This window comes from Dromaius novaehollandiae, chromosome Z (genome assembly GCF_036370855.1).
Source record: "Dromaius novaehollandiae isolate bDroNov1 chromosome Z, bDroNov1.hap1, whole genome shotgun sequence".
Classification (NCBI taxonomy): domain Eukaryota; kingdom Metazoa; phylum Chordata; class Aves; order Casuariiformes; family Dromaiidae; genus Dromaius; species Dromaius novaehollandiae.
The window spans coordinates 54314444-54340482 of NC_088132.1; the positions used below are offsets into that span (position 1 = coordinate 54314444).

General features: G+C 43.5%; 1 protein-coding gene across 2 annotated transcripts in view; it reads right to left on the minus strand.

The window, feature by feature from the left end:
- Positions 1–24947, minus strand: part of LOC112983666 (versican core protein) — a 114967-nt gene extending 90020 nt beyond the window's left edge. Inside the window, exons 1-3 of one of the 2 annotated variants that reach the window (XM_026100936.2) lie at positions 24504–24947; positions 15494–15569; positions 6414–6785 (exon numbers count right to left, since the gene is read on the minus strand). In XM_026100936.2, the coding sequence (XP_025956721.2) occupies positions 6414–6785; positions 15494–15563 (442 nt within the window). In that variant the 5' untranslated portion in view covers positions 15564–15569; positions 24504–24947. Of the gene's footprint in view, positions 1–6413; positions 6786–15493; positions 15570–23760; positions 23906–24503 lie in introns of those variants that run through there. The other variant, XM_064501557.1, reaches the window with a different exon arrangement.
- Between the last annotated feature and the right edge of the window lie 1092 nt (positions 24948–26039).

Below are 26039 nucleotides of genomic sequence, written 5' to 3' on the forward strand. Positions count from 1 at the left end.
CTAAAAAGTCTGTCAGACTTGCAGCAAAATCAAATAAAAACTAACAGACCCCATGAAAACAGCAGTCTCACAAAACACCAGTATGAAAAGGATAACACTATTGCTAAAAAATATTCACTCACAAGATGCAAAAAAACTCCAAGAAAACTGCAAGTATCCCACATGCCACTTTGATCCTTTTAAATCTGCAGACATTTCCAAGAAGGCTACCAAACATCAGCTCAAAAAAGTGGTTTACTCGGATTTTTCTTTCTGATAACACTTGGTCGTACATGTTATTTTTTGTTGCCCAACACCATAGCAGAAAACAAAACAAGTTCATTAAATATTCAGTCATGTTCCATAATGAAAAGTACTGTTACTTTGCACTTGTAGGTCAGCTTTTTGCCAAGATGTCTTAAAACTATTCTGTAGAAGTTGATTTTATTGTATCTACAGAGAGAAAATAAATAGGGACATGGAGAGATGTAGCAATACTTTTTAAAGTATTGCTTGAGTGGGAGTCAACTCACCCAGGTTTGCTTGCCTAACAATTAGAAGTCTAAGTTAAACTAGTCATCTAAGTCTCTCTAATCAATGGAGAGGGATACGGACTGCCAGAGAGTTTATCTCACCCAAAACTCTCATCAAAGAGGAGCTGATTGGGGCAATAGCCTACATGTTGGACTTAGATTAGACACCCAAATTTTAGTAGTTGAAGTTAAAATAAATCCCACCCTGATTTCAGGTTTCCTGGTTTCAGATCTAGAGTCATAAGCCATAAGGTCAACGTTGTGAAATCGCATTTGGTGAACTATTTATTAGTGGGCAGCCGAATACTCAGGAATGATCTTCAGAAGGCGTTACCTGCCGGTAGTCAACCTCTACCTTGTATCCATATGCCTTTACTGGTATACAGGTGAAAACCCACAGCGCTGCAAAAAATGCTTGAAATGGGAAGGAAGAGGCAGCTGAGATGCCTCTAATAGTGGTAGCTAACGAGAAGGGAGAGCCATCCCTCTTAAAGATCTGAAGGCTAGACATCTTTAGATAACGGTGGGAAGGAAATGACTAAGAATGAAGGAAAAATAACTCCAAGCATTCAAAAATTAGGCAGCTGAGGCTTCCTACCACAAGATGGTTTGAACTGTGGATTTAATAATAACTGATAACAAGAAGGGTCCTGAAGAAAAACTCATAACGCTATAGAAAGATAAAAATTACAAGAGGTGACAAAGGAAGGGTAGTTCCTGAGAAAAGGGGAAGATTTCAAACAGAGCAAAGTGTAGAGAAGATAGATAAGACAACACCTCAAAAGGAAAAATAAATAAGAATTACGTGTTTTGCATATTTCACTTCTTGTAAGAGGTTCAAGCATATAGTACTGTAAAACTATTAGCTCTACTTTGAGCATAAGATTTTCCTGCCTGAGAAGTCAATGTAGTTATAATTGCAACCAGGCTATATGGAAAGTATTCCCTACAATTAGTAGCAGGAAAGGAGGTGTCCAGTGTGATGAAACTGCCCTTCTGCAGCAGACTACAGACCTGTCGGCACTGGCTCATCCCCTGCCTCCGGGACAATCCTGCGGTTACAGTTAACTAGCAGGGACATCTGGCCGCCCTGAAACTTCCTGTGTGGACTGAAATTAAGCGTTGCACATTCTCCGCTACACTTTCACCAGCTGTAAAATGAAAATAGTAATATGCATAGCAGGTACAGTGCAATCTAACCTCACTGATCTGCGATGAACTGTACAAAACCCCTGATAACCATTAGCTGTCGCTAATGGGCGCCTTCCCACTTGATTTGGGGATTAACAGAGGCAGATAACCCAGAGCACATAACACAGCTACTTGCAATACCAAAGGGACTAGATTAAATGACCCAGGATGTCCTTCTAGTCCTACACTGCTGAATTCCCTTGGATCAGATCCTCAGGACAGCGTACAAGACCAAGTTAGCCCAGCCTCACACCAGCTCTTATACCCCTAGTATCCAGACATAACCTTAAGTGGGAACAGTTTAAACAAAGTTAAAAATCAAACTAATTCACATCTATCAAAGGCTAATAATGCACACAGGTAAGCGCTGCTCAGGTGATACAAGATGACATGTTAAACCACAGTATCTTGATAATGTATGTGAGCTCCTAACAAACAGAATTAATATAAGCAGCTACTGATCATCTGAATACTAGGCATAAGTTGTATACATTACCAAAGCAAAGAAAAAAAGCTCAGAATTATAGCAAAGTTTCCAAACTGTCATCAAAGAGGAGCTGACTACTCTTTAAATAGATTTTTATCTGTCAAAAAGGATTTAGTAGAAATATGCAACATAGAGAGAAAGACAACAAGGATGCTTAAACATTTGTCTTCTTGCAAATGATAACCAACTAAATGAGGACTAAAAATGTACATGTGTTCAAAAAGCAAGTGCCTGGAAAGAAAAAAAATCTATGCAGGGCTATGTAACGAAGCCACTGCTTCTGTCTCAGGAAGTCCATGGGCTATAAGTCTCTGACAGTAAGAGAGTATACAGGGGAAAAACAGTTACATTTGCCCTTCCCTATCAGCTCTCTCTCCCTTAATCGGAGTAGGATACTGGAGTAGCCAGATCTTTCATCTGAAATACTACAGACATTCTCTAGGGTCTGAGTTTGTTCTAAGCCCAATTTGTGAGGAGCATAAATTACGCAACAACTGATTATATTAAATGACTGCAGAATAGGAAACATACTATCTTCTAATCAGACCCTACATAAATAATCATATGGTGATGTAGGATTTCATGCTCTTGCATCCCAAGTCAAAACGCTAAAGAATAGGTTCTTAGTGGTTAAAGAAGGTGGTTTTGTATATAAATCCCATTTAATGATAAAGCTAGTATTATCCTGTTGCTTAATAACATACAAATCAGACTCTTCTGAACTTCAGATGTTTATTTAACATCTAAAAATGCCAGTTAACTGGACGGTCACATGCAAACTATCAAATTTGTAACTGTGTTTGAGATACCTACACAGACAAATTAGATGCACTATTATATGCATCTTTTTGTAGGCAGTTTTGGTCTCTGGAGGTACAGAAAAAAAAGTAGGCCTTAAATGTTTTATTATTTATTTCCAATGTGTAATACCAACTGTTCAGTTTGTAAAGCTTAACTTGGAAAAAAATTATATTCTATGGAGAAAATTCTTTCTTTGAAATCACATTTTGCACAGCAAGTTCCGTCACTGGTAAGGCATTCATTGGATACACACTGGGTTCAGTGGGGTTTTTTTATTCCTAACAAACCTAGATGAAAGGTAAGAAATGGCGACTAGGTGTTTTTTTGTTTTTGTTTTTTCCTCCTTATTCAGGGTAGCTCTGTCAGTTGTGTGTTAACTTACCTGTAACAGGTTCAATTGAAAAAACAAACAGCACAGCTGTCTAAGCTTATCTAACTGGCTTCATTGATGCTGGAGTGTGTTTTTTGTTTGAAAGTCATCATTTGAGGGAATGTTCAAACAAATGGAAAAACTAAAAATATCTAGGTCTCAAGTCCTGCGCTGATTTAGAAAACCAATCAAACTAGCAAACAAAACCCAGAAAGTTATCATGATATGAATTTCACCTACTGTGGGAGAACTATGCAGACTTATGCCAGATAAGCTTTGGCCTAATTCATTTGGCCATTTCTAACAAAATTTTTAAATTTGACTCAGTTCTCACCACACGTAACAGTGTTGGCACTTAAAGAATAGCAGCAAATAATGGTTACAGTGACTTTGACCATGTGCAAATATCCTTTCTCCAGAGGGATCCCAAAGTGCTTTACAAAATCTTATCTGAAAGGTATCATATGCATCTTGCGCAAGGAAGAAGCATGTTGCTTTCTGAAACATCAGTAATATTTCTTTCTATATCTGAATTGCCCTCACACAGGGAATTTTGCAGAAGCTTCCTATCTTAAATAAAAGGATTCTGCTTCACTTCAGGACAACAATCAAGTTACTCCAGCATCAGCTGAGCCACGATAACCACTTTTAATCCACTGCAAAGGTGAAGTAAAACATGCCCATTCAGACCTCAGAGAAAGCGTGCTACAAGAATGCATTTCACTCTTCATTGTGACAAGCTTAAAGTTTGCACATGTTCAGCTACTGCACTCCACCTAAAATTTGGTATTTGTCATACTGGAGTAATGAAATCTTGTATGTAATTTCTTGTGCTAGCAAAACTGGTAATGCTCTTACCAGGGCTTCCCAGGGCTCCCACACAAGCACTTGTATCAGCTCCACTTAGCTTAGGAGAGCTGACCAAAACCCAGTGCTGAACTATGCCAGCTGCCAGCTTTGAAGTTAACACCTTCAGTATGAGAAGAAGATTCTCCAGTACTGTGGTAATGACAGTCAATGAAGAATGTACACAGAGTAAGTGCAAAAGATCATGTTTCTCCTTAGGCAGTTGTCATTACTTTAGACTGCAGATTCGAAAAGACAACACAATGAAAACTCATTAGATTTGGGCCTTTTTTTTTTTTTTAACAAAAGTTGAAATCACAGAGAATCCAGAAAGTTGTAATGAAATGAAGGCAGAAATATTGAGGGACAACAATATCCATATGAAAACTTTATGAGTCTGATAAGTGACATTTATTTACTTAATAGAGAAAATAAAAAACTGAATACTATTGAGAAATTAACAATACTATTTTCCATTTAGATCAAGATCTGGCCTTTTCCCTTTCCTAAATTTTGACATTAGAGCAATCATAAGAAACAGCAGTTGCAGAAAGAGGTGTGTGAAACTTTCTTTTAATTAAAAAAAAAATCTGAACTGTGCATCTCATACAGTGTTTTGCAGCAGCACTAACTAACTATACAAGCTGAAGCATTGGCATAAATCATCAGATATTTTATTGCAGTAAATGTCTGCTGCTCGTGGATATAGATATGTAGTCAAGGGAGCAATTTAAAAGGAATAAGGAATGCTAGGTACATTAGTTCCTGAAAAATAATGTTCAAACCAGGATTTCTTCTGCTTTTGCCAATAGGAGTAAACAGCCTGTGAAGTTATACAGACATTAATAGTTATACTGACTTACTGTATTTCCAAATTAAGACCACACCTCCAAAACCTTTCACTGAATCAATGCCAAAAGACTGCTGAATTTGTTAGGCATATTGGAAGAACAATGCAGTATTAAGCTCATGAAAAAATCTTAGCCAAAGCCATGACTTCCAGCAGCCGATATTAATGTTTGTTTTGGGATCAGTCATTAGAATAAATGCTTTGAAATGTTCAAAAAACACCTAAGTGCAAAGGAGCACAAGGCAAAGAGTCCAAGCTAATGTTCATGCAAGCTGGTACATCCACACAGCACAACATTGTCCTAAGCACACAGAAAAATTTGGGTCCAAAATTTGTATTAACATGGCACTGTGCCTAGGCTAGTATGTCCTGCCTTTCAGCACAATTTATTAGTTCAGACTCAGTGCCACACTGACAGGGCTATACAGCATCGGGCTCTGGAGCAGTCTCTAGCCTGTACTCATTGTGCTGTATAAGCGTGCTTTTAGGAGCAAAACACATATAGATCAGGTGCTCCTTTTGTCAATTACGCACTTTTGAAAGTCCTGTTATATTCCTTTACATGTACACTACTTCTCCTCAAAGTTTTGGATGCTATTTCCTTATAGTACCTGAAGGCCATCTCTTAGCTCTGGATCTTCCGTGTCAGAGAACATTAGCAGTCATCTCCCTTCTTGTTTTCCTGCAGTTTCTGCCAGAAAGATTTCCTCCTAACTATCCAACCTTTATTACTGGGACAAAGGAAATTCTTCTTTTGTGTTTGATGTTCCTATCACAGAAAGAGTGGTTCCTAGTTTAGTCTGCGTTATTTTTTGCACGACCAGTGGGAAGATAGGCCAACTAGAGCTCCAGTGGCAAGGCAGTTGCTTCTTCTCATCCTACATAAACAATTAAAAAGAAACTGTTTCTGCCTGCCAAGTCTGTCTTCTCATAAAGACACTTGTAAAGACATTTTCAGACACATATTATTATACTATGCACTATGGCTCAAAAGGGCTGGTTTTGGAAAACTTTAGAGATTTCTCCTAAAAAAAGACTGTAAAAGCAGAAGCTCATCTTGCAAAGAATATGAAACTAATCAGAGTATCAAACTACTTCAGGAACAAACAAATAGCATTTGTTCTGAGTTTCAGGAGTAACCTCCGAAAAGGTAAGAAGGAGAAATGGGGAAACCACAGACTAGAAAAGGTTCTTAAGAATAAACAAAAGAAAAGAGAACTGGAAGAGTCAAAGTTAAGGAAGAAAAATTTGCTAATGACACTCCTTTAAATGTCCTCTAGTTATATGGCAATTACTAGCTTTTACTGTTTTAACTGGAATCCCTGCTGATAATAAGTAAAATAAACAAATCCTTACCATCAACAGCCAATGATACAATGCCTTGTGTGTCTTCAACACCATACATAACATCACAGCGGTACACCCCTGCATCACTTGCACGCAGCTTAGAGAAAGTCAGCGAAGCATCGCCAGTCTCCTCTGAGTGGGTTGGAACAGACACTCTGTCTTTGTAGTTTTGGCCTATTTTGATGTTCCCATTTTGGGCCACCAGGACTGTGGTTTCTTTTGCATCTTTTCCATTTTTATCCAGTTCAACCTTTGACCATTTGATTCGAAGATATTCAGCTGCATAGCTGGAGGCTATAGTGGGTGTGGTGGAAAAGAAGCATGGCAGGACTGAAGTTCCAGAGAGGGATCCTTTTACCAGGGCTTTTTTTTCTGCTTTAACTAGAAGAAAGGAGGGGGAGAGGGGAAAAAGGAGAAATCACATTAGTGCACCATCAAATGAGGAAAAAGATAAATCACATTGTTCAGGATTCACTGACACTGAAGACCAGAATCTCATGATCCTTAGCTGGTTTATAGCCAGACTGATTAGTATAACCTAAAAAAGAATGCGCTTCAATATCCTGGGCCATTGATTAAGCCCAAAGGCCCTAGTCTTGCCTCCACCCCTTTCCTGTCTGGGCAAATTAATTCACTGCTCTGTGATTTATTTTCTCCATTTATTATAGCCACAAAGTTATTGACCTCCTTTGCAGACTGTTTTGAAATTTTCAGCTGACAGCTGAACTGCAAGAGCTACGTTTTGTTACTTCATAGGAATAAAACCAGTCTCAGTGAAAGATGGTGAGTTACCACACATTTATTGCTGGCCAACAGCGTGCACATAGGGGAGCTACTGCAGAGTCGCTGACACACTGTCTGTTCACACTGCCTTACCTCACTGTAGCTTGTTTAGGCATTCACATCCTAAGAGTAAAACACAGCCTATAACTTTGCAGAGAATACATTCCCTACTCCATTATCCTTTCAAGGGTTAACTCTTTTTATTGCTTATGTACTGAAACAAAAGTCTTTCCAGTCAGATCCTAACTAGTCATTCTTTTAAAATTGTTTCCTTGCTGCTGCAGGGCCTTTAGCACATTGCAGAAATAAAGTATTTTAGGATGTTAAAGCAAAGGAGGAAATAAAATGCACAGAAAGTCCCTACTTGACTCAAACTTGACATGATAGGACCTTTATCAATTTTATGACATCTCTAGCTGCATACACTTTTCAGTGAAATGCTTCCATCTGACAACAGCCTGAGAGGAAAGCTGACTACTGTTCATCCAGCCTCCACACAGCAAATGTCTGAAAGGAGGATTTCTGTTAGATATTACTATACACCAGCTTTTAATCTTCATTAAGTATGGTACAATAACATATATACATATACATACATATCTCCTCTTTCATTGTCCTGCACTCAAATATTTTTGAAAGTCTGAAAATGCCGATTATTAGTTTGAAGTGAGCTAGGATTCATAAAGTTTAGGAGTACAGTATCTTCAAATAAATACTGGCCACAGTGATGCATGAAATAAGAGACAGCACCACATGAATATTATCTGCCAGTCTATCATCAAAAATGTAATCTCTCCATATACAGTGGAGATTTTGAAAGAAAAGAATGAGGAAGAAAAATAGAAAGAGCAAATTTACTTATTAAGTTGATTATTTTTGTCAGAGGTAGAGACCTTTATACAGCAAAAAATATTGATAGTATTACCTTCAAATGATTCAATAGAAGAATAAACATCTTGATAGCCAAACATTTTAATATTAGAGAAAACTACTAGCTAGAAAAATGAAAAAAAATTGAACTGACCAATGAAGAGCCAGAATTTGGAACAGAATTGTTCAGGTTACTTCAATTCATACCTAACTCAGATCTAGCAAGAATCTATTTGTAAAACAGGAAAGACAAAGCCAGGTCCAATACAAGAACTGAAGACTGGAGAATTCCCAAGGCATACAGACAAGCCAGTAGAAGTTTCTAAAGACTAGCTCAAAAGTTGTGATTGCATATACATTTCTAAAAAAAAAAAAAAAAAAAAAAAAAAAAAAAAAAAAAAAAAAAAAAAAAAGCAGTGGATACAACTTGCAAAGAAACACAAATTGACTCCCTAGAGTCAATTGATCACTATAAACTAGGAAGGACTGGCTTTATCAGTAGGAAAACAAAGCAGGCCCTTATATCACCTTTAACTTCTTGCAACTTTAGTGAATAACAGTGGGGTAGAACTAAAGAAAGAATGAAGATCCAATCCTATCAGTTGTGATGGAATTACTGCCAGATTGCACAGGTGGGAGATTAAAATCAATCTCAAAATATTTAGTATTTATTATGATCTCTTGTCATTTAGATGGAACTTCTTAAATGAAAAATGACCTACTCATAATTATCCTGACTGACAGAATTTTAATAACTTTTAGAGATCTCTTTCTGGTTGCAAGTGATCTGGAATATCAGTACTGAACCCTGAGGAAATTTCCTCTCTTTAAAATTTGTGTCTGGACTGAAAGCTTTTGGCAGCAAAAACAAATCATCATGATATACAAACTAGATCTATCATAAATTGGGCTATATCCCAGAATAGGGAAGACTGTGTAGCTACAAATACATCTGTCTAACTGCAGAAAGTATTACAAAGCACTTTATAAAAAGCACTCTTTGTTTTGACTTGCAGAAGGACAAGAGAAGCAGAAGAGAGGAGGGGGAAAACAATGCATGCTTGTAACTGAAGCATTGGATTAAGTGATGTTCCTGTATTGTTCCAAGAAACAGGACTTCCTGCAGCAATCCAAGCTCCTTAGTCAAGCAGAATTTACTGGCCAATGCACAAAGCATCAGTCTCTTCTCCCATTAATCCATATATCCCTTCTGCGTTTTAGCTTAGGCTCACGCTCCATATTATGTATCTTTTTCGGCTGCTAATCATTGTACGGTATAAATTATTCTTTAGACAGGATGTGGCCAGCAAAATACAAACAAGCCATCAAGCAAGAAAACATTTTGTAACTCTGTGTAAATCTGAACACAAGCTGAGATGGGAAGGTAGTTGCCAAATGACTAGGACGGAAATTCCCTACTGTTGAACATTCCTTTATCCCATCTCTTCACCCAGCCATGTAGGACCTAAAATATTAGTAACATCATGCACTCTTAACAAAAAAAAAAGGGACAGTTTTGAAGTGACTAACCTGGCTGGTGATGAATATAAGCATTTTTTCTGTTGCTAAGTAATACATCCAACTCTTAAGCACAATTAATTCATTAGGGAAAATACATAGACAATAGAGAAAGAAAATACACAGCTAAATTCAAATCATCTGGGCACCTGCTGCACATCCCAGCAAAGTCAATGAGAGCTTTGTATGAGATGAGACTGCAGGGCTGGACCCAGAGCAGCACAGCACAGTCAAATTGTGGCAGACCCACTAGATATTGTGCCTCAGCAGTTATTTTTCATATCTTTCTACATTTAAATATTTAATATCTCAGACATCAGAATGACTAATGAGAGAAGGCAGAATGAAAATTTTTCCCATGTGACATCCTGATGGAAAACAGCCTGTCATGTCTCAGCTACTCAGTAGGACTTCCATACAAATTGTTCCTGTCTTATCTTAACCAAATTTAAAGCTAAGGTCATACATTTGTATCAGTTTACCGGGGGGTGATGGCATGTGGGACTGAGGGAAGACTGAAGGGATGTGACACACACCAATGCTGTATGCGCAAAGGCTAGGCAGGCTCCAGCTGTAGCCAAAAGCCATGGGCGCTTGCCCATCATATGACACAGCATCTAGGGGCATTCCTTACCAGATGACCTAACCAAAGGCTGTAATAGGTTTGGGGTGCATTATTAAGTAAAGGGACATTCTCACAGGCAGGTAGCTCAGTGAGCTATAAATCTGCACTCAGGCCTCTTGGGTTTCTTTGACAGGGTTTCCTCTCTCTACCTTGAGTAAAGATAGTTTGCTTTACTCAAGGTGTGTGAGGGGGGAAGCTTGCCCTTTTTTTTTTTTTTCCTCTTCCTTTTTTGTTAGCAAAACTGCCTCAGGTCCTCCCAGTCTACCATTTGGGTTGTAAAGTCAGCTCATCTTAGCAACAAAGTACGGCTTGATATCTTTCTTTTGAAGTTGGACACAATATAAACATAATTCTTGCTCAAAAACAAAGCCTCTTTCCCCTTTTTTTTTTCCTGTAAAAGTTACAAATCTCTTAAAATAGAAATCTACAGAAAAAAAAAAAGACAGAACTTTGCAGTGTTACATTATACGAACCATAACCACAACATCAATTTTTGTAACGGACAAAATGTCTGAATCCAAAAGAAAAGAATGCCCTACATGAGGTGACACTGTTTAGAAGAACAATTTTGCTATGTAATTAATCTTAACAGAACAGAATGCTGTTACTGAATAAGCAGACAAAAGCGTATGTTTAAAGAGCAAAAGATTCTTTTTTAAGCCAAATTTGTGAGACAAGAACATTTAAATCTCCTTTTTCAGTTCATCAACAGCCTACCTACATATCTGCTAGAGAGACCTACCTCTCAGCAGCCAGAGAGAGTATCAATGAACTTGTGTGTTCTGTGAATCTGACTACTAAAACTGAATTTGAAAATTCTGTTCATTAACCCTAAATCTTTCAATAAGAATATTAAAAATAATTAAAATGAATGCATTGCTTCAACAAACTTGTATAGGCCTTTGACAGTGGAGATAACAGACTGACACCCAACAAAAAACCTGCACCGAGTTCTTTACCAGGCAATTTGTCTGAGCAAGCAGAGTAACTGAAGAAGGTATAAAGTAATGAAGAATAAATTACTTTCAAACTCTGCAAGTAAATCACAGGAAGCCAGGCAAATGTAAATCCCAGCTGCAGAACTCAATGTGACATGTATACAGATATATATGCATGCAAACATCATATGCATGCACATATGTATTTTACGATGTCAAACATGCAACAAAAACAGATTAACTGGTGTGTATTTTTTATGTATATATACATATATATGCATACATACACACACACACACACCCCTTAGAAATATATCATACACTGCAGATTAGGGGATTTCTATTCTTTTCTGGATTACAAGGCTTTCATGACATGACAAATAGTTACCTAAGACATAAATGCCAATATTTAGCAGAATCACCAGGTCCAGCTTGTAAACTACAATATCCTAACATCAGCTAGTTCAAAGTAAGTAAATCTCAAGCTAGCAATAGGTGTAAACCTTGTTCATTAACTTCTGTCATTAATCCTTCATGTATACCAGAGCAAACAGTGCAGGTCCTGCGAAGGGGTGCTCCTGTGACCCCAGAGGCTTACACTCTATTTCCTGCTGCCCTCCCAACAAATATATCTCCCGGGAATTTAGTCTTAAAGAAACCATACAAGAGCATTCTCAATTTGCTTTCTGTATGCTGCTGCATAAAATCTAATGAGTGCATCATGCAAATATGTTAGGTATTTATGAATGTGACCATTCTCAAAGATGAGTGGAAACAAAGATAGGAATAATAATAAATGGTGAATGCATAAAATGTTGCATACTTATAACTTTGTGTTCTAAATAAAGCTAAAGTTTTGTTATGACTGTTATTAGACTCTTGGATTCCAGATTTACACTTAAGAAAAAAAAAGGGGGGGGGGGGGAAATTCAACTGAAACATCCAAATAAAGCCTTTTGGGGAACTTGGCAGAGGAAAGGAGTTGCTTGGGAAGATATTATGGTAAGCTGTTGAATAAACTAAGCAGCTAGAATAATGCCAAAATTAAACCTCAGACTGAATGACAGATGATTAGAGACCAGTGCAGTGGCAGACAGGAAAGTAGGTTAGTCCCCAAATACTACAGATGCTTAGAAAGTTTTCAGCACAGCATTTTTCCCAGAAGAAAATGCCAGCTCACCAAAGCTCAACTTTTTTTTTTTTTTTAGTGTGTCAATTTTGATAAGTTTCCCATATGACTCTTGAAAAAAAGATTTTAAAATTTCAGAATGATTTTGCCTAAAAGCTTTTGAAAGGAAATATTGCTAGGCATCATACTCAAGAGACTTTCAAATAAAAGATGTGGAGTGACCCAATCTATTTTGGGAATGGAGATGTGGGAATTTGTGTTTCATGAAAGATTTCAAGGCTTCAGTTTTGTATTCCAATTCAGAATTTAAAAAGGAAAAAGTTGAAACTTCAGAAATCCCTGTCTAACTCTTCTAGACACAAAGACAGGGATTTTTCTTTTTGAGCTAAAGAAACCAGATGTATTGGAAAAGTTTGCCAGTGATCTTGTAATATCTATGCTCAAAAACAGTAATACATGAACTAGCTGACATTTCTCAAAGTAAAAGGATATGAATCAATCCTATAGAATAGGCATCTTTTTAAAAACATTTTATGATCTTTGTTCTCTTCACCATGGTCATGCTTTGAACATGGTTAAGAATCTCTAACAAAAGTACGGCCCCTAACTTTGAAAATAAACGCCACAATGTTCACAGTTAATTTCTAGGAGCAGAAGGCTCTTTCTACATTCCTCCTCAAAGGTTCAGGCAAATAAGGACTGGTCAGAACCTGAACTACTATTTTTGAGAACCTTTAATCAGGATGTTCATACAGAACTTGCCTATGTACTAAAAACTCCATTCTGGAGACCGCATGAGCCATTTTAGAGTTGACGAAAGGCAGAGTAAATAAGGAGATATCTAAAGGTTCAGACTCATATCCTACCGCTACAAGGCTCAGTGCCACTCTTCCCCACCTCCAGTGATGAGTTCCCAGTCCCCTAATTCTGCCAGCACTAGCATTTGCACAAGGCAGAAAGTCAGATCAAAGATCTGATCCAGCTAAAAAACTAACCTTCAAAAAATGTAATAGATTGTCTTTCAGACAATGTATTTACCCGATCCAGTTGACTATATACCCACATAAATGCTACAGTACAAAGGAAAGCATGAAAACTAGCACTAGTGGATGGAGAAGTATTATCCTGTCTAGTGGCAAAATGTCTGTGAGATTACAGTGTCCATGGAGCTATACCCTAAATAAAAATGACATTTTAAATAGGTCATAACAGAAATGTCAAGTTTAATTTCTTTTCAGATTCCTTTTCCTTGCTTATTCCATCTTCCTGCACATCTCCATCCCAAAGCTGCTTTTCAGGTAAAATCTTATCTTTCTAACCTTCCTCATGTGAATGATGTACAACCATTTACTTCATTTTGAAGATGACTAATTATGGTTAATAGGTTTTCATTTTATCCTCATTTTACCATATCTTAAAATAGACACTTCTACCTTAAAGAAAGTTATAACTCATGAAGTAAAAAGATCCTAAGTTCACCACGTAGACTTTGCAAGTCCAAGACCTCTTCTCATAAACAGTTACCTAGAATTTTATTCTAGAATATCTAGAATTACCTAGAATGCTTCATATGAACAATATAGTAAATTGACATTCAATAGCCAAATCAGTCTCAGCCCTCCATGAACAAAAGAATAGAGGCTCAGATTTTGTCCCTGGCCCTCTCCCTGAAGCTTTCAGTCTGTTGTCTCTGAAGACAACCATAGTCTTCCTGGCCTGTTGTTACTTAATGAAGAACGGAAAAACAAAACCAGCTTTAAGGAGGAAGCAACAGTAGGAAACAGTAAAAGATGGTTCTCCCAACCTGCTCCAGGAAGAAAACTACATTTTTTTTAGTTGACTCTGCTAAGCACAAGAGCCTTTTATCTTAAAGTACCACCTAAAGGCTTCGCTAGAGCCAGTGGACAAGCTGGCAAAAATAAAAAAAGAGTACATTCGATTTTTCCAAGACTAAAATCAGTTTCAAAAGGACAGAACAGGAAAGAAAAAAAAGAACAGAACAGAACAGAAACAAAACTGCTCTTGTCTTGCTTTGAGGCTTGCTGTTATCATAATTTTGTGAGTCTGCAGTAGCTTGCTTACTGAAGGCTTGAATCAAACTTTCAAATAACCGTGGCAACCACACATGAATATATTTTTCAGTGTTATCATGTAATCACCATGAGAAGTAATAAGTGCTCCTTCTTATCACACAAACTTAACATCTGAATCTGCCTTACTGCACCCCTGCTCCAAGTCCAAGAGCCTGGAACCTACCTCTTCTCAATATCTTAAAGACCACTCAAATCACACAGGTCAGCTAATAACAACCCCCCATCAACAAGAGGGCTTACACAGCATCCACTCCAGATGCATGCTCCAATAGCTCCTCACTAGCTAACAGAGCAAAGAAGAAACTGGGGCTACTGGTTTATGCCCTGTCCTTCTTACATGCAACTTCTTACCCTGAATACAGAGAGCAGGAACTGTGGAAGCACATGCGTCCTATAAATCCAAAATGGTGCTGTGGCATGACATACATCAGTATATGCATTGGGATCTGACTGCGAGGTGTGAGGAATCAGCATTCCTGTAGCCTAGAGACACCCCCATTTCATTCATTGCTTCTGCAGCCTGGCTAGCTCGGTCCCAGGCATCTGCCCTTGCTCCCAAGAGCCATGCTGCAGGCACTGCTCCCTGCCTGCTCCATGGCGCCAGGCTGAAGCTCCCGTGGAAGGTGTCAGCCCTCCACTACAGTTAGCACTCCTGGCAGCCCTCTCCTCATCTGTTGTAGGGTAACTCCTCTTTGGACCATGCAAAATGAAGGTATAAGACATACCTGACCCACAGGTCAAACACTTCACAAGCACAGATCTCAGAACTAAAATTCTATTCTTGAAAATCTGGAGAAGAGAATCTATTTTACTTTACATAAGGTAATCCTATGGCACTTTCTTTATTATTTGACTTACAGCAGCACTTAAAACCTCATGAGACATCAGATGGACATGTAGAAATATTGGGAGAAACATCCCTACCACAGAGTCTTTTATACAAATTAATAAGGCAATGAGGAGAACACAGAAGCAAAGTTGGATACACAATACAGCAGGAAATATAGTAGCAGAGGCAAGACCAGAAATCAAATCTCATGGGTCTTGGAATAAACTCTACGAATTGGACCATGATGCTGTCCACTGTCAATAAAATGAATGTCATTAAGTGATTCTGTGTATGACAGACTTACCTTTAGGTAGCATATATGTTAGAACTAATGTAGAGCACATCCATAAGATACTTTTTATATTTAACAACATCTTGACCTACAGATAAAGAAAAAAGGAGTTAGTCAGAAGCATTCCACTGTGTCCTTGTCAAATGCTATAACTCAGTACATGAATATATGTCATTGATACTGGAAACAATTCATGATCCTTTCCATCTGCAAACATGCTGCCCAAGGACTTCCTGTTTTCAGGATTTCTCCATATATTTTATGATGGAGATTTGTTATAATGACAAGTTGGCCCTATTTAGTACAGATTGATAATGAATTTCAGATAACTGATTCTGAAGTGGTATTCAGACTTGTCAATCCCCTCTGTGTTTGCTTCTCACTTTCTTCTTAGGCTCCCATTCTAACAATTGAAAAGTTCTCTAAAATATATAGTGTGTTCATAATAGCATATTGTAATTTTTATTCCAGTTCTTAATTAATGCATTGAATGTGTACATAACATGAAAATTTAAGGCCACTAAAAAAGCATTACAATTCCCATAAATGTCAACTATTATAATGGTTTTATAAATAGTCTCTCTTCCATATAGTTACATACATGCTATATCTATCAATCTTAAGAAATACCTTTCAGCAACAGTTTGTGAAACACTGCTGTTGAAAAGTTTTTATCACGAAAACTCTGAGTTTCCTGATATTGCTGTCAAAATATACTACTTGGGCTCTTTACTTCAGCAAGTAACCCAAACTGACATTTTTTTTCCACAGTCCAAGATAGATTACGGTTTAACTGCTATTAGGAACCCTGGAATGGAGATTTATATATATACATCTATGTTATAACTATGTAACTTGTATTACACATACTTATTTTAGTATTTTATATATTAGCATTTTAGTGCTTTAGTATTTCCACATGATGTTTTTAGGGTTAAAACATTAACTCATACATGCACAGACCTTCACTGGCTATATTGAACATGACAGCTACATGAATACGTACAGAGTAACATCTTCAGAAAACTACTGGTGATGCGTTCAACCTCAAGAAAGTCCGCTACACAGCTTTCAGCTGTAACCCAAACTTTACATGAGTCTGTATAAATTAGGATCTATCCTGTAATAGCTGAATGGCTCAGAAAGGATACAAAACATCTCAAACTGAGCCTTTGCAATGAGGCAATTTCTAGCATAACAGCATCCCAGCTCTAACATAATGGCATAACCGTTCAGAATTCCCACCCAAAAGCACTGAAAACCCAAGAGCATTTCATTCCCTATGTAAGGATGGCCAGAGCTGGCTGGCTGCACTGGGAAACATATGCTGCAACCTATTCGCAGGGTGTGTGGGAAAAGAACCCAGCTGCTTTCCGTGTAGCTGACTGCACATTGCCAAAGACGCCCCATTTCTGCTTTGTCCATTCAAGAGTGCTGAGAGTATGATGTGATATCACTTCTTTTGCAATACTAACTCTATGGAATTTGCACTTTTTATGACCAAATCCCAAACAAAAACTGACATCTCTTTGACTTCATTCAGTTTGAGCCCTAACCTCCACTAACCCTTTTTGGAGGCTCTAACACATATTCCCCTAACAGCACCCAACCAGCATTTCATCCTTCCCCTACTTACACAAGCAAAGTTGTACATGGAGAAAACAAAACCATCCATTTAATAATTAACTTTAAAAATCTAGACAGTAATTGTATTCCTCAGATATTCATTGTGGAAGGCTGTCATGAGTGAAAAGGTTACACAAGAAAAGAGCTACAGACAGAGCCCATTTTAATGCAGTGGACCAGTTTTCAAATACAGGCAGGCATGTGTTTGCTTAGATACTCATTAAACAACCCTCATTATTACACAACATCTCAGGAAATAAGAGGTCAGTCTAAGTCTACAGATGTGCACAAGTGGGAAGGCACTTCAAGTAGCCCTTGTATCCTGAAACCACTGTGAAGCATCAAGCTCAGAAATTATTACAAAATAGTTCCCCAAGCAACACAACCACTCTAAAGAAGGCACAAAAAGGAGACGACCTACAGAATTTGCCACCCTCAAAGACAGCAAATGCTTGACCTGCCTTCGAGATTGTGCAAAAGTTCTGGCCTTCATGAGAGCACTGTGGCTCCAGACCTTCTTTTGAGATATTCTGTCCATGTTTCCTATGTGTCACCCACTGGCTCATCAACAGCTAAACAAAACAAAACAAAGAAGTCAAGAACAAATTGTTTATAAGCTTAGCTTTTCATGTTTTCCCATACTTTTTATCTCCCTCCTCCCCCAGAAGGCAACCTTGGTTTCTCAAACCAGAAACAAGGGAATCAAAGAAGTTCACAGAGAAAAAGAATAAAGGATTTTTTTTCCTGGAAGATGGGTGTGCTGCACCTAAACAGTGCCAGTTGCATGTTGCTCCACACCTCCTGCTCTACAGCATTTCCTTCAGATGGAAGAAGAAAGCCAACAGAAAGACAAGTAAAATAGGGACAAGGAGGCTAAGGAAGCATCAATAGTCTTTTCAGAGGCCTCAGGTTAATAGTTTCCAATGGACAGACATGTTGAAGGACAAGGATTACTTGGTGCCCACTACCCTACGCAGAAGGGTGACAAAAGTGAGTATCAGCACAAGCAGGCGTGAAAATGCTTCTGCCTAACTGATGCTTGGCAAGAATACTCTCTTGAACAAGCTGTGGTAAGCCAGGATCTATCTTACAATTGTTGAAAGGTTCAGAAATCTTTTTTAAGACATCTCAGATTGTGCCTTTTAAATGAGGCACTCTCGAACATGAGACAGCAGCTTGTTCAGAACTACCACACAACAGGACTGACAATCCAAGGCTCTGGTGCAGGCTCTGACAAGGAGTAGCTGCCTACTCATCGCACACCGATAGGAGGTCCTTTACGCTCAGAGGCTCACTGCAACAGCATCGTGACAAGAGATGGTGCAACTGGTTCCGCACCTAGGCAATTCCACGAATGCTACTGCCCCTACAGGGGCTGTGAGAGCCAGCAGCACCTGCTGCCCTCGGGCTCAAGGCAGGACCTCATCTTCCCTTTCCACTACAGTTTGCGTACACACACGCAGAGCACACTAGCTCAGACCTCACATCAGTGACTGAGCTACAAACATAATTTGAGGAACCATACGAAGAAAGCAGCAGCAGCTTTCAGTCACTAAACACAAAAAAAATACACACACATGCAATGGCAGCACATGACAACAGAAGGACAACTGCGGAAGAATAATTTTCAAGACCTCCTATGACTGCTGAAGCCCAGCTGACATCAACCATCAGTACAGAACAGAGTATCCATGGCTTCTTTTTCTAAACCTTCTCTACCCTGAGGCACTTACTCAAGCAATGAAAGATGTTGGTTTAATTTTCACACCCCTCAGGTTCTTGACTCCCACGCAACACTCCAAGTATGAGGGTTTCCACACCCTGGTCCTCAGCAGGCTCCTACAAACACTCCCAGGTTACAAAGTGCTGTTCCACTACCGCTGCCAGAACGAAATGTGCATTTACCCCAGTTGCCCTGCCGAAACGGCAGCACGCAGATCAAAATGGCACTGCCTAACTTGGCCCCGAAGGGCAGCCTGGTCTAGAACTGGAAAGCAGAACTCAGGTTTGATGCAACCCTGAGCACAGAGTCTTTTAACTGAAGGATGCCAAGTCCCTGATAAACTTTACATCTTTGAAAAGTAGCAGTAAAGATGAAAACATGTTCTTGGAGAGGGGGGGAGACTTTGCCTTACAAAAGCAGTAGCTGAGCAAGAATTTGTATGAGCAATGAGTTCAGATCAAATTCCCACTTGTGTTTAATTTACAATGAAAGCTTGATGTCATACCAATGCAATTTTAATTTAACCAGATGGGAGAATATCACGTCTCTCTCTCTTTTTGAAATTCTAGGTTAAGAAAGCAAATTATCCCTGTAAGATCCACCATCCAAGAACTTCTTTCTCCTGAAGTTGGGAAAGTAAGAAATTAGCTACTTTCATAGAGGTGACACTGTCATAAGAGGCTGCAGATTCTCAGGTCATAGTGAGATGACATAGTGAAATGGTCTACAGTTACATTTTGAAAGTTGGATACATTATTTATGTACAAAAAACAGCCTCTGCCCATTTGCCCTCTCTGCCTATATAGTAAATTTAAGGTTCATAGAGAAAAAAAGAAAAAAAAACAAAAAACAAAAAAACCACCACTCAAATAGACCTGTGGCACTAGAGAATTGAGGTTGCTGCTCCTACTAATGGGTAAAACAGTAAATTACACAACTTTCCAGCGAAAACCAGGCAAGCTAGAAATGACCTATCCCAGATGTAGCACGTCTTGCTGCCTTCTGAGCTCCGGTTGAAACTTTCACAGCTGCTATCCTTTCTCAAATACATACAGTCTGCATTTCCTTTTGCTTTTGGCATCCTTTGATCCTATTATGCCAGCTGACTGTTAATTGCTTACATGTATTAACTTTACCCTAAGTTCTGTTTAATTAAACCTCGCCAGTTTCACCACGTTTCTGCCATGTGATTAATTAGTCCACTGTGCTGCCACTTGGTTGGTTTGGCCCATATCTAATTTATCCCTGGCGTCTGCTTGGCCCATTACCACTTGCAAAGCTGCCTCTCGCGATAGGGCACAAGGCCGTGGAGAAGGTCCTCAGGGCATCTGCCACAACCCCTCCTCACCACTCCCAGCACCAAGAGCCAAGGGAGGGGGGAGGGAGGGACGTCTGCTCGCGCTGGAGCCACAACAGGCCAGCAGAGCTGTCTCCAGGCCCAAGCATAAGCAGGGGCGCAGATGGGAGAGTGACCAGAGCACAGCATGTTCTGGCAACCCTCGCTCGCTCTGGCAGCTGTGGGGAAGCTGCTGCACTAGAACATTCCCCCCCGCCAGCGCTAATTTATGCCAGAAGTGGCTCTGGACTCGGAAGCAGCCTCACGGGGAGGCCAGAAAAGTAAGTGTCTCAGGTAGAGCACAGAGCAGGGTCCCCAAGCTCCCATGTGCCCGCAGGGTCACCCACACCTTGTGCCCATCCCAGCCCCACCCGTGACAGCAGCCCTGCCATCCTGCCCCTGCTGTGCTGCCTCCGGACATTTCTGCCCTACCTCTCCCCAGCCTAGCTGTCTGGCACTCAGATCACCACTGTGGCGATGGAGGCAAGAGGAATGTGGAGGGAGTAGCAGGGGGAAATGAGAAGGAAAACTGAGCAAGGAATGGCAGAAAGTACAAGGGCTCTTGTCCCAGGTAAGGGGAAAACAAATGCAGGCCCCTTGACCACCTTTCTTCTCTCCATCCAACTTTGTGGCACAGAAAACACCATCTCTACAGCTACCAAGCAAAGCATGAGAGCGCCCTCCTGCCCCAAGCATACAGCAAGCTCATCCGCAGAGCACTGATGCAACTGCATATGCTGCACACACATAACTGCAATTTAAACACAGTTTGGGGAATTTACAATCCACAGGCCACAATGCCACAATCCACAGCACAAGCAAAGGACTCGGCACAAGGACCAGCCAGTGTCCTCGTGACGGAGATTTTCTTCTGCACATCTGACAGACTTTTCTAGCTTCAGTGCTCTGAGGCCAGTAGGACTGGTTACACTTGCACTATGTGCAGGGACCTCAAGGCCCTTGAATAAACACATACACAGCACACATGCAAGGACGTTTGTGAAGAGGTACGTACGCAACACATATTGAAGACATTAACGTGTCTGTTCTTCTGCCTCTGTAAAGGACTAAAGGAAGCTTTCAGCTTTTCTTTTTTGTAAAGGTGTTATTAAAACTGTGTAAGGTATATCTCTCATTAATTAAATACGGTTGTGACATGTTCAGAATAGCACCACGCACAGCCTCATGGTGCATGTAGTAACTTCACCACCTCGTGCGCTACCACAAGTGCTACAGCCAGCTGCGCACACGTGCTTCTGGGAACAGAGTCCAGCCCTGCATTAGGAATCAAGCAAAGCCTCAGAGGTGGTCTGTACCTGTGGTCCCCAGCCTCCCCTGCGGTTAACACTCAGCACACTGTATGCTGCAGGCATGTGCTTTCATCTCGCTCCCCGAGAAGCAGGTTTCCTGTGGCTGCTGGCAAAGGATCCCAGGGCAACACGATGCCTGAAAGCCAAAGACTGGGGAGCACCAGTCTGCACCGCTACACGTGCATCCCAGCTCATCCACCATCCACACTGCCCCCATGCCCCTTCAGCTGGCCCCCACAGGCCCTGTGTCCCTTGGCTGGGTCATATGTCTCCTCAGCTGGACCCCCATGTCCCCGTTGGCCCCAAACCCCTTAGCTGGGCCTTGCATACCCCACAGGCCTTGCATCCCGTGTCCCTTCAACTGGGCCCCCACATCCCCCATGTCCCTTCGGCTGACCCCCACATCCCCCACAGGCTTTGGGCCCCTTGGCTGGGCCCTATGTCCCCTCAGCTGGACCCCCATGTCCCCCACTGGCCACAAACCCCTTGCCTGGGCCCTGTATCCCCCATAGGCCTTGTGTACCACGTCCCCTCAACTGGGCCCCCATGTCCCCCACTGGCTCCAAGCCCACCTGTGTCACCCACAGGCCCTGTGACCCTCACCTGAACCCTGTGTCCCCTGGCTGTGCGCCACAGCCCCCATGTGCCCTGGCTGGGCCCACTGCTCCCCACAGGCCCCATGTCCCTTGGCTGTCCCCCCATAGCTCCCACAGGCCCCCCTCGACTGGGTTCCCTGCCTCCCCTCAGCCAGACCCCGCGTCCCCCGGCTGGACCCCCAGGCCCAGCCGCCCCATCGCCGTGATCCCAGCGAGCAGAGGGGAGCGGGGGGCCCCGCCCCCCGCGCAGCCGGCGGCCGCGGCCCTCCTGAGGCGGCTCCTCGGGCGGCGGGAAACGCGCGGGGAGGCCGGGGCCCGGCGGAGGGGCTGCGCCCGCCCCGCGGGGACCCGCGCCGCTCCGCGGGGCCGCAACGCCCGCCGCCCGCCCGGGAGCGAGCTGCCGCCCCGCCGGGCGGGACGCGACGCGCGGAGGCTACGGGCGCGGCGCGCCGGCGCAGCGGCCCGGGGGCCCCGCGGGCGCAGCGCGGTTTGCCCGCCGGCGCAGGGCAGCCGCGCGCAGCCCCCGCCGCCCGCCCGGAGACAGAGCCGGAGGCGGCCCGGGCGCGGCCGCCCGCCGCCGGCAGGGGGCGCCCGGGCTCCGCCCGCCGCCCGGTTCCTCGACAGCGCGCGGGGGGCGGCGGCCGCTCCGCGCCCGCGGGGCCGAGCTGCGCCGCCCGCGCCTGAACCCCGCCGGTGCCCGCACGCCGAGGAAGGCCCCGCGCTTCCCCCGGCGCGGCGGCTTGCTGATGTGGTACGACAGCTGGGTTCGTGGAGCGGCTCCTGCCAGCGATGACACAGATTTTTCCCTGCCGTTTGCATTGTATCAAACTGACCGTCCCACACCCTGACATTTAGAGAAATCTGGGCACGTTTTAGTAGGCTTGAGTAATAGCCGCAGGCTGGAAATTCGCAAGTTGCAGCGGCTGAGCCCTCCCGTGCTCGCAGGGAACCTCCTAGCGCTGCCCCGCTCGGAAACTCCCGCGCAGCCCCCGGAGAAGGCTCCTTAGCAGGACGGAGATATATATGTACATACACACACACATTCTTACATTATAGCCACCGACGACTTTTCCCTTCCCCAGCAACACGCTTCACAGTAAAAGCCACCCATCCCTATATTTGACTCCACTTTGTTTCAGATCTGCCAAGTCTTACTCATTTTTTGGAAGGAAACTCCTTTCTTTCAGTCCTTTTTTTTTTGAAAAAGAAAAGGAAAAAAAATTTAAAGTCTTCCCGTCCCGGGGCAGATTTCTGCAACACGTTTCAACTGCAAATTAATAAACCACCTCACTCACTTCTTTAAAACAAAAGGAAACGCCGCCACCCCGCCCCAGACCTCCAGGGCTTAACTCGCTAGAGCCGGTGCGCGGCTGGCGGCCAGCTCGGTAGGTACCCGCGGGCCGGCGAGCGCGGCCGCGGCGCCCCGCGCCCCTTTGTGCGGCCGAGCGAACGCGGAGCCGCCGGAGCGGACGGCGCCGGCTGCGCGCTCCGCTCCGCGGCAGCTCCTCCAGCAGAGGAGGCTCCGCCGCCTTTTTCCCGCCGCCGAAACTCCCCCCGGTCCTTTCACGACGCTCTCACTTTCTTTGTAAAACAAAGGAGAAACCCCAAGGAGCGGAGGGGGAAGGCAGTGCCCCGTGCCCCCGAGAAGCCGCCTGTGGGTGTAAAAGGGGGCGTTTTGCTCCACTGACCTTGTGATCCTCCTCCTCACCCACCACCCCCTTTTTAGCATGAAAATGTGGCTCAAACGACGCCTGCTTTCCGTCTCCTCCGGAGGGATGCTGTCTGAGCCTCTCAGCCCCGCTGCCTCGGTCTGCCCTGAAAACAGCTTTCCAGGAACATCAGGGCGGAGGAAGGGAGGGAGGGAGGAAAGGAAAAAAAAAAAAAAAAAAAAAAAAAAGGATGGGGGAGCACATAACAGCAGAGGAGCCTGAGCACACACTTTTCCAAATGCCAGAAAACCCGGTGGCCGGAAAGGTTTCCTCGGACCATTCTTGCCGCTCCTGCTACACGAGCGCTTTTGTGTATCTAATACCCGTACAAAACGGCTTCCTCCCTTCTCCCTCCTGAGCCCCATCGCAAACCAAGGTGCAGCTCTACCTTCCCATCCACTCAAACAACCAATGCCGCGACTTCTGTCAGCGCTTCCACCCCCGAAGTCTCTTATTTCCTAGTTTTCTTTGTTCTCCTCTTAGCACAACGGGATTTTTGTGGGTCCCCCAGAATCCCTTCTCCTCTCCCCCCGCGTGTCGTTGAACTTACCCCAGGTTGTTTAAATTCGCCAGTCATTGAAATTCATTCATCTCATCCCCCCCTTAAGGTCTGCAGTTCAACTCTTTGTCTTTACAGGTACCAACAGCAAAACAATCGTTTTAACTCTTACACTAGGTGCTTACAGGCAAGGAAGAAAAATGCATTAAAAGAGTATAGTTACCTTAAAAGGTAGTGTATTGCAGAGATTGCAAAAAATCACAACGTGGTGCTAGGCTAGTCCAGAGATCCCAGTGGCCGCATGAAAGAGTAAATCCCCGTGTTAGTGCTGGGAGGAGATGCTGGTTCCGGGGTCTCCCCTGCTCCCAGAGCTCAGTCTCCCCTCCCGCCCCACCGGCGAGCACCTGACGCCGAGCTGCTGAGCCTGAACTGAGTTGCGGGCACAAGGAGCTCGCCTACAAGTTCAAATGCGAGCCCCGGCCACCCATCACTATTATATCCGTGCACCGTCAGCGCTGCAGAGGAGGGGCGCTGGCTCGGGGAGAGGAGGGTTCACAGGCTCTTCAAGAGCCTCCTCGCAGTTGCAAAGCTCCCGCAGCTGCTCGGCGCAGGAGAGCCCCCAGCGCCTGCCTCCGCCGGCGCGCCCGGCCCGGCCCGGCCCGGCCCGGCCCGGCCCGGCGCGGGGGGGGCGCCGCTCCCCGCGGAGCAGCGCGCCCGGCCCCGCCGCCGCCCCCGGTCCCCCGGTCCCCGGTCCCCGGTCCCCCGGTCCCCGGCCCCGCCGCGGCACCCCGGGCGCCCCCGCCCCCGCCCGAAAGCGCCCCAGAAGCGGCGTCAGACCCGCGGCTCGGCGGAGGCCGGGTCGGGCTGCGCCTCTCCGCGCGCAGGCATCAGCCCTCTGGGAAGCGTGAAAGAAACACTGTTTCCCAATTAAATAATTAACTGAGCAGAGAATGGAGAGACCTCCTCTGCGCCGGCTTCCAAAGCCAGTTAAATGGGGAAAGTGACTGGGACCGAAATCCCTTTTTCCCCTTTGCCTCCCCAATCTCAGCGGAGGTTGTAATAAAAGAATATATCGGTGATTGTTCCGAACTTCCCCCGCCTGTGCCAGTTCGCAGGCAGTCTCACATCTACAGCCTCCCGAGCCAAGCTTCTCCACCCTAGTTTTACGCATCTCCAGCCGCTTTTCTTTTTTTATTGAGATTAGAGGCTGCATTTGCTGTCCAAAACTCTTGGAAATGAAGTCATGAGCAGAACTGTAACCCGCCCTTCTACAGGGGACTCTCACCAACGGAAGGTCTGCCCGTATTTCACATGCAGCTTCTTTCCCAAGAGGTACCTATCTTGCTGCGTGACAGAGGCTTAAGGCACCCTTCACCTGGCGCAAAATACCGACAAGAAGCAGTGCCTCTGGCACGCTCCCTCCCAGAGGAACGTGTACCATGCTCTCCTCCCCTCCGTGAAGGTGTAAATCCAGACCAGCAAAGAAAGCCTGGAGAAATAGGTGTGCCTGATCACAGCACTCTGGGCATGTTTCTGGCAGTCCCAGATGCAAACGCTAGGAAGATGCAGGAGGGGTTTTCCTTCGGTGCCTCTCGCTATTGCTGTTCCGGCTCCTGTATCCCTGGAGTTGTTCTGACAGTGGGTTTGAAACGAGCCCAGAACATTTCCAAACACGGTCCTTAGTGCCAAGTTGGAGACATGAGAGGTGGAAGAGATCGCAGCCAAGTAGGGGGAGACAGAGACCTGGAGGCTTAACCCA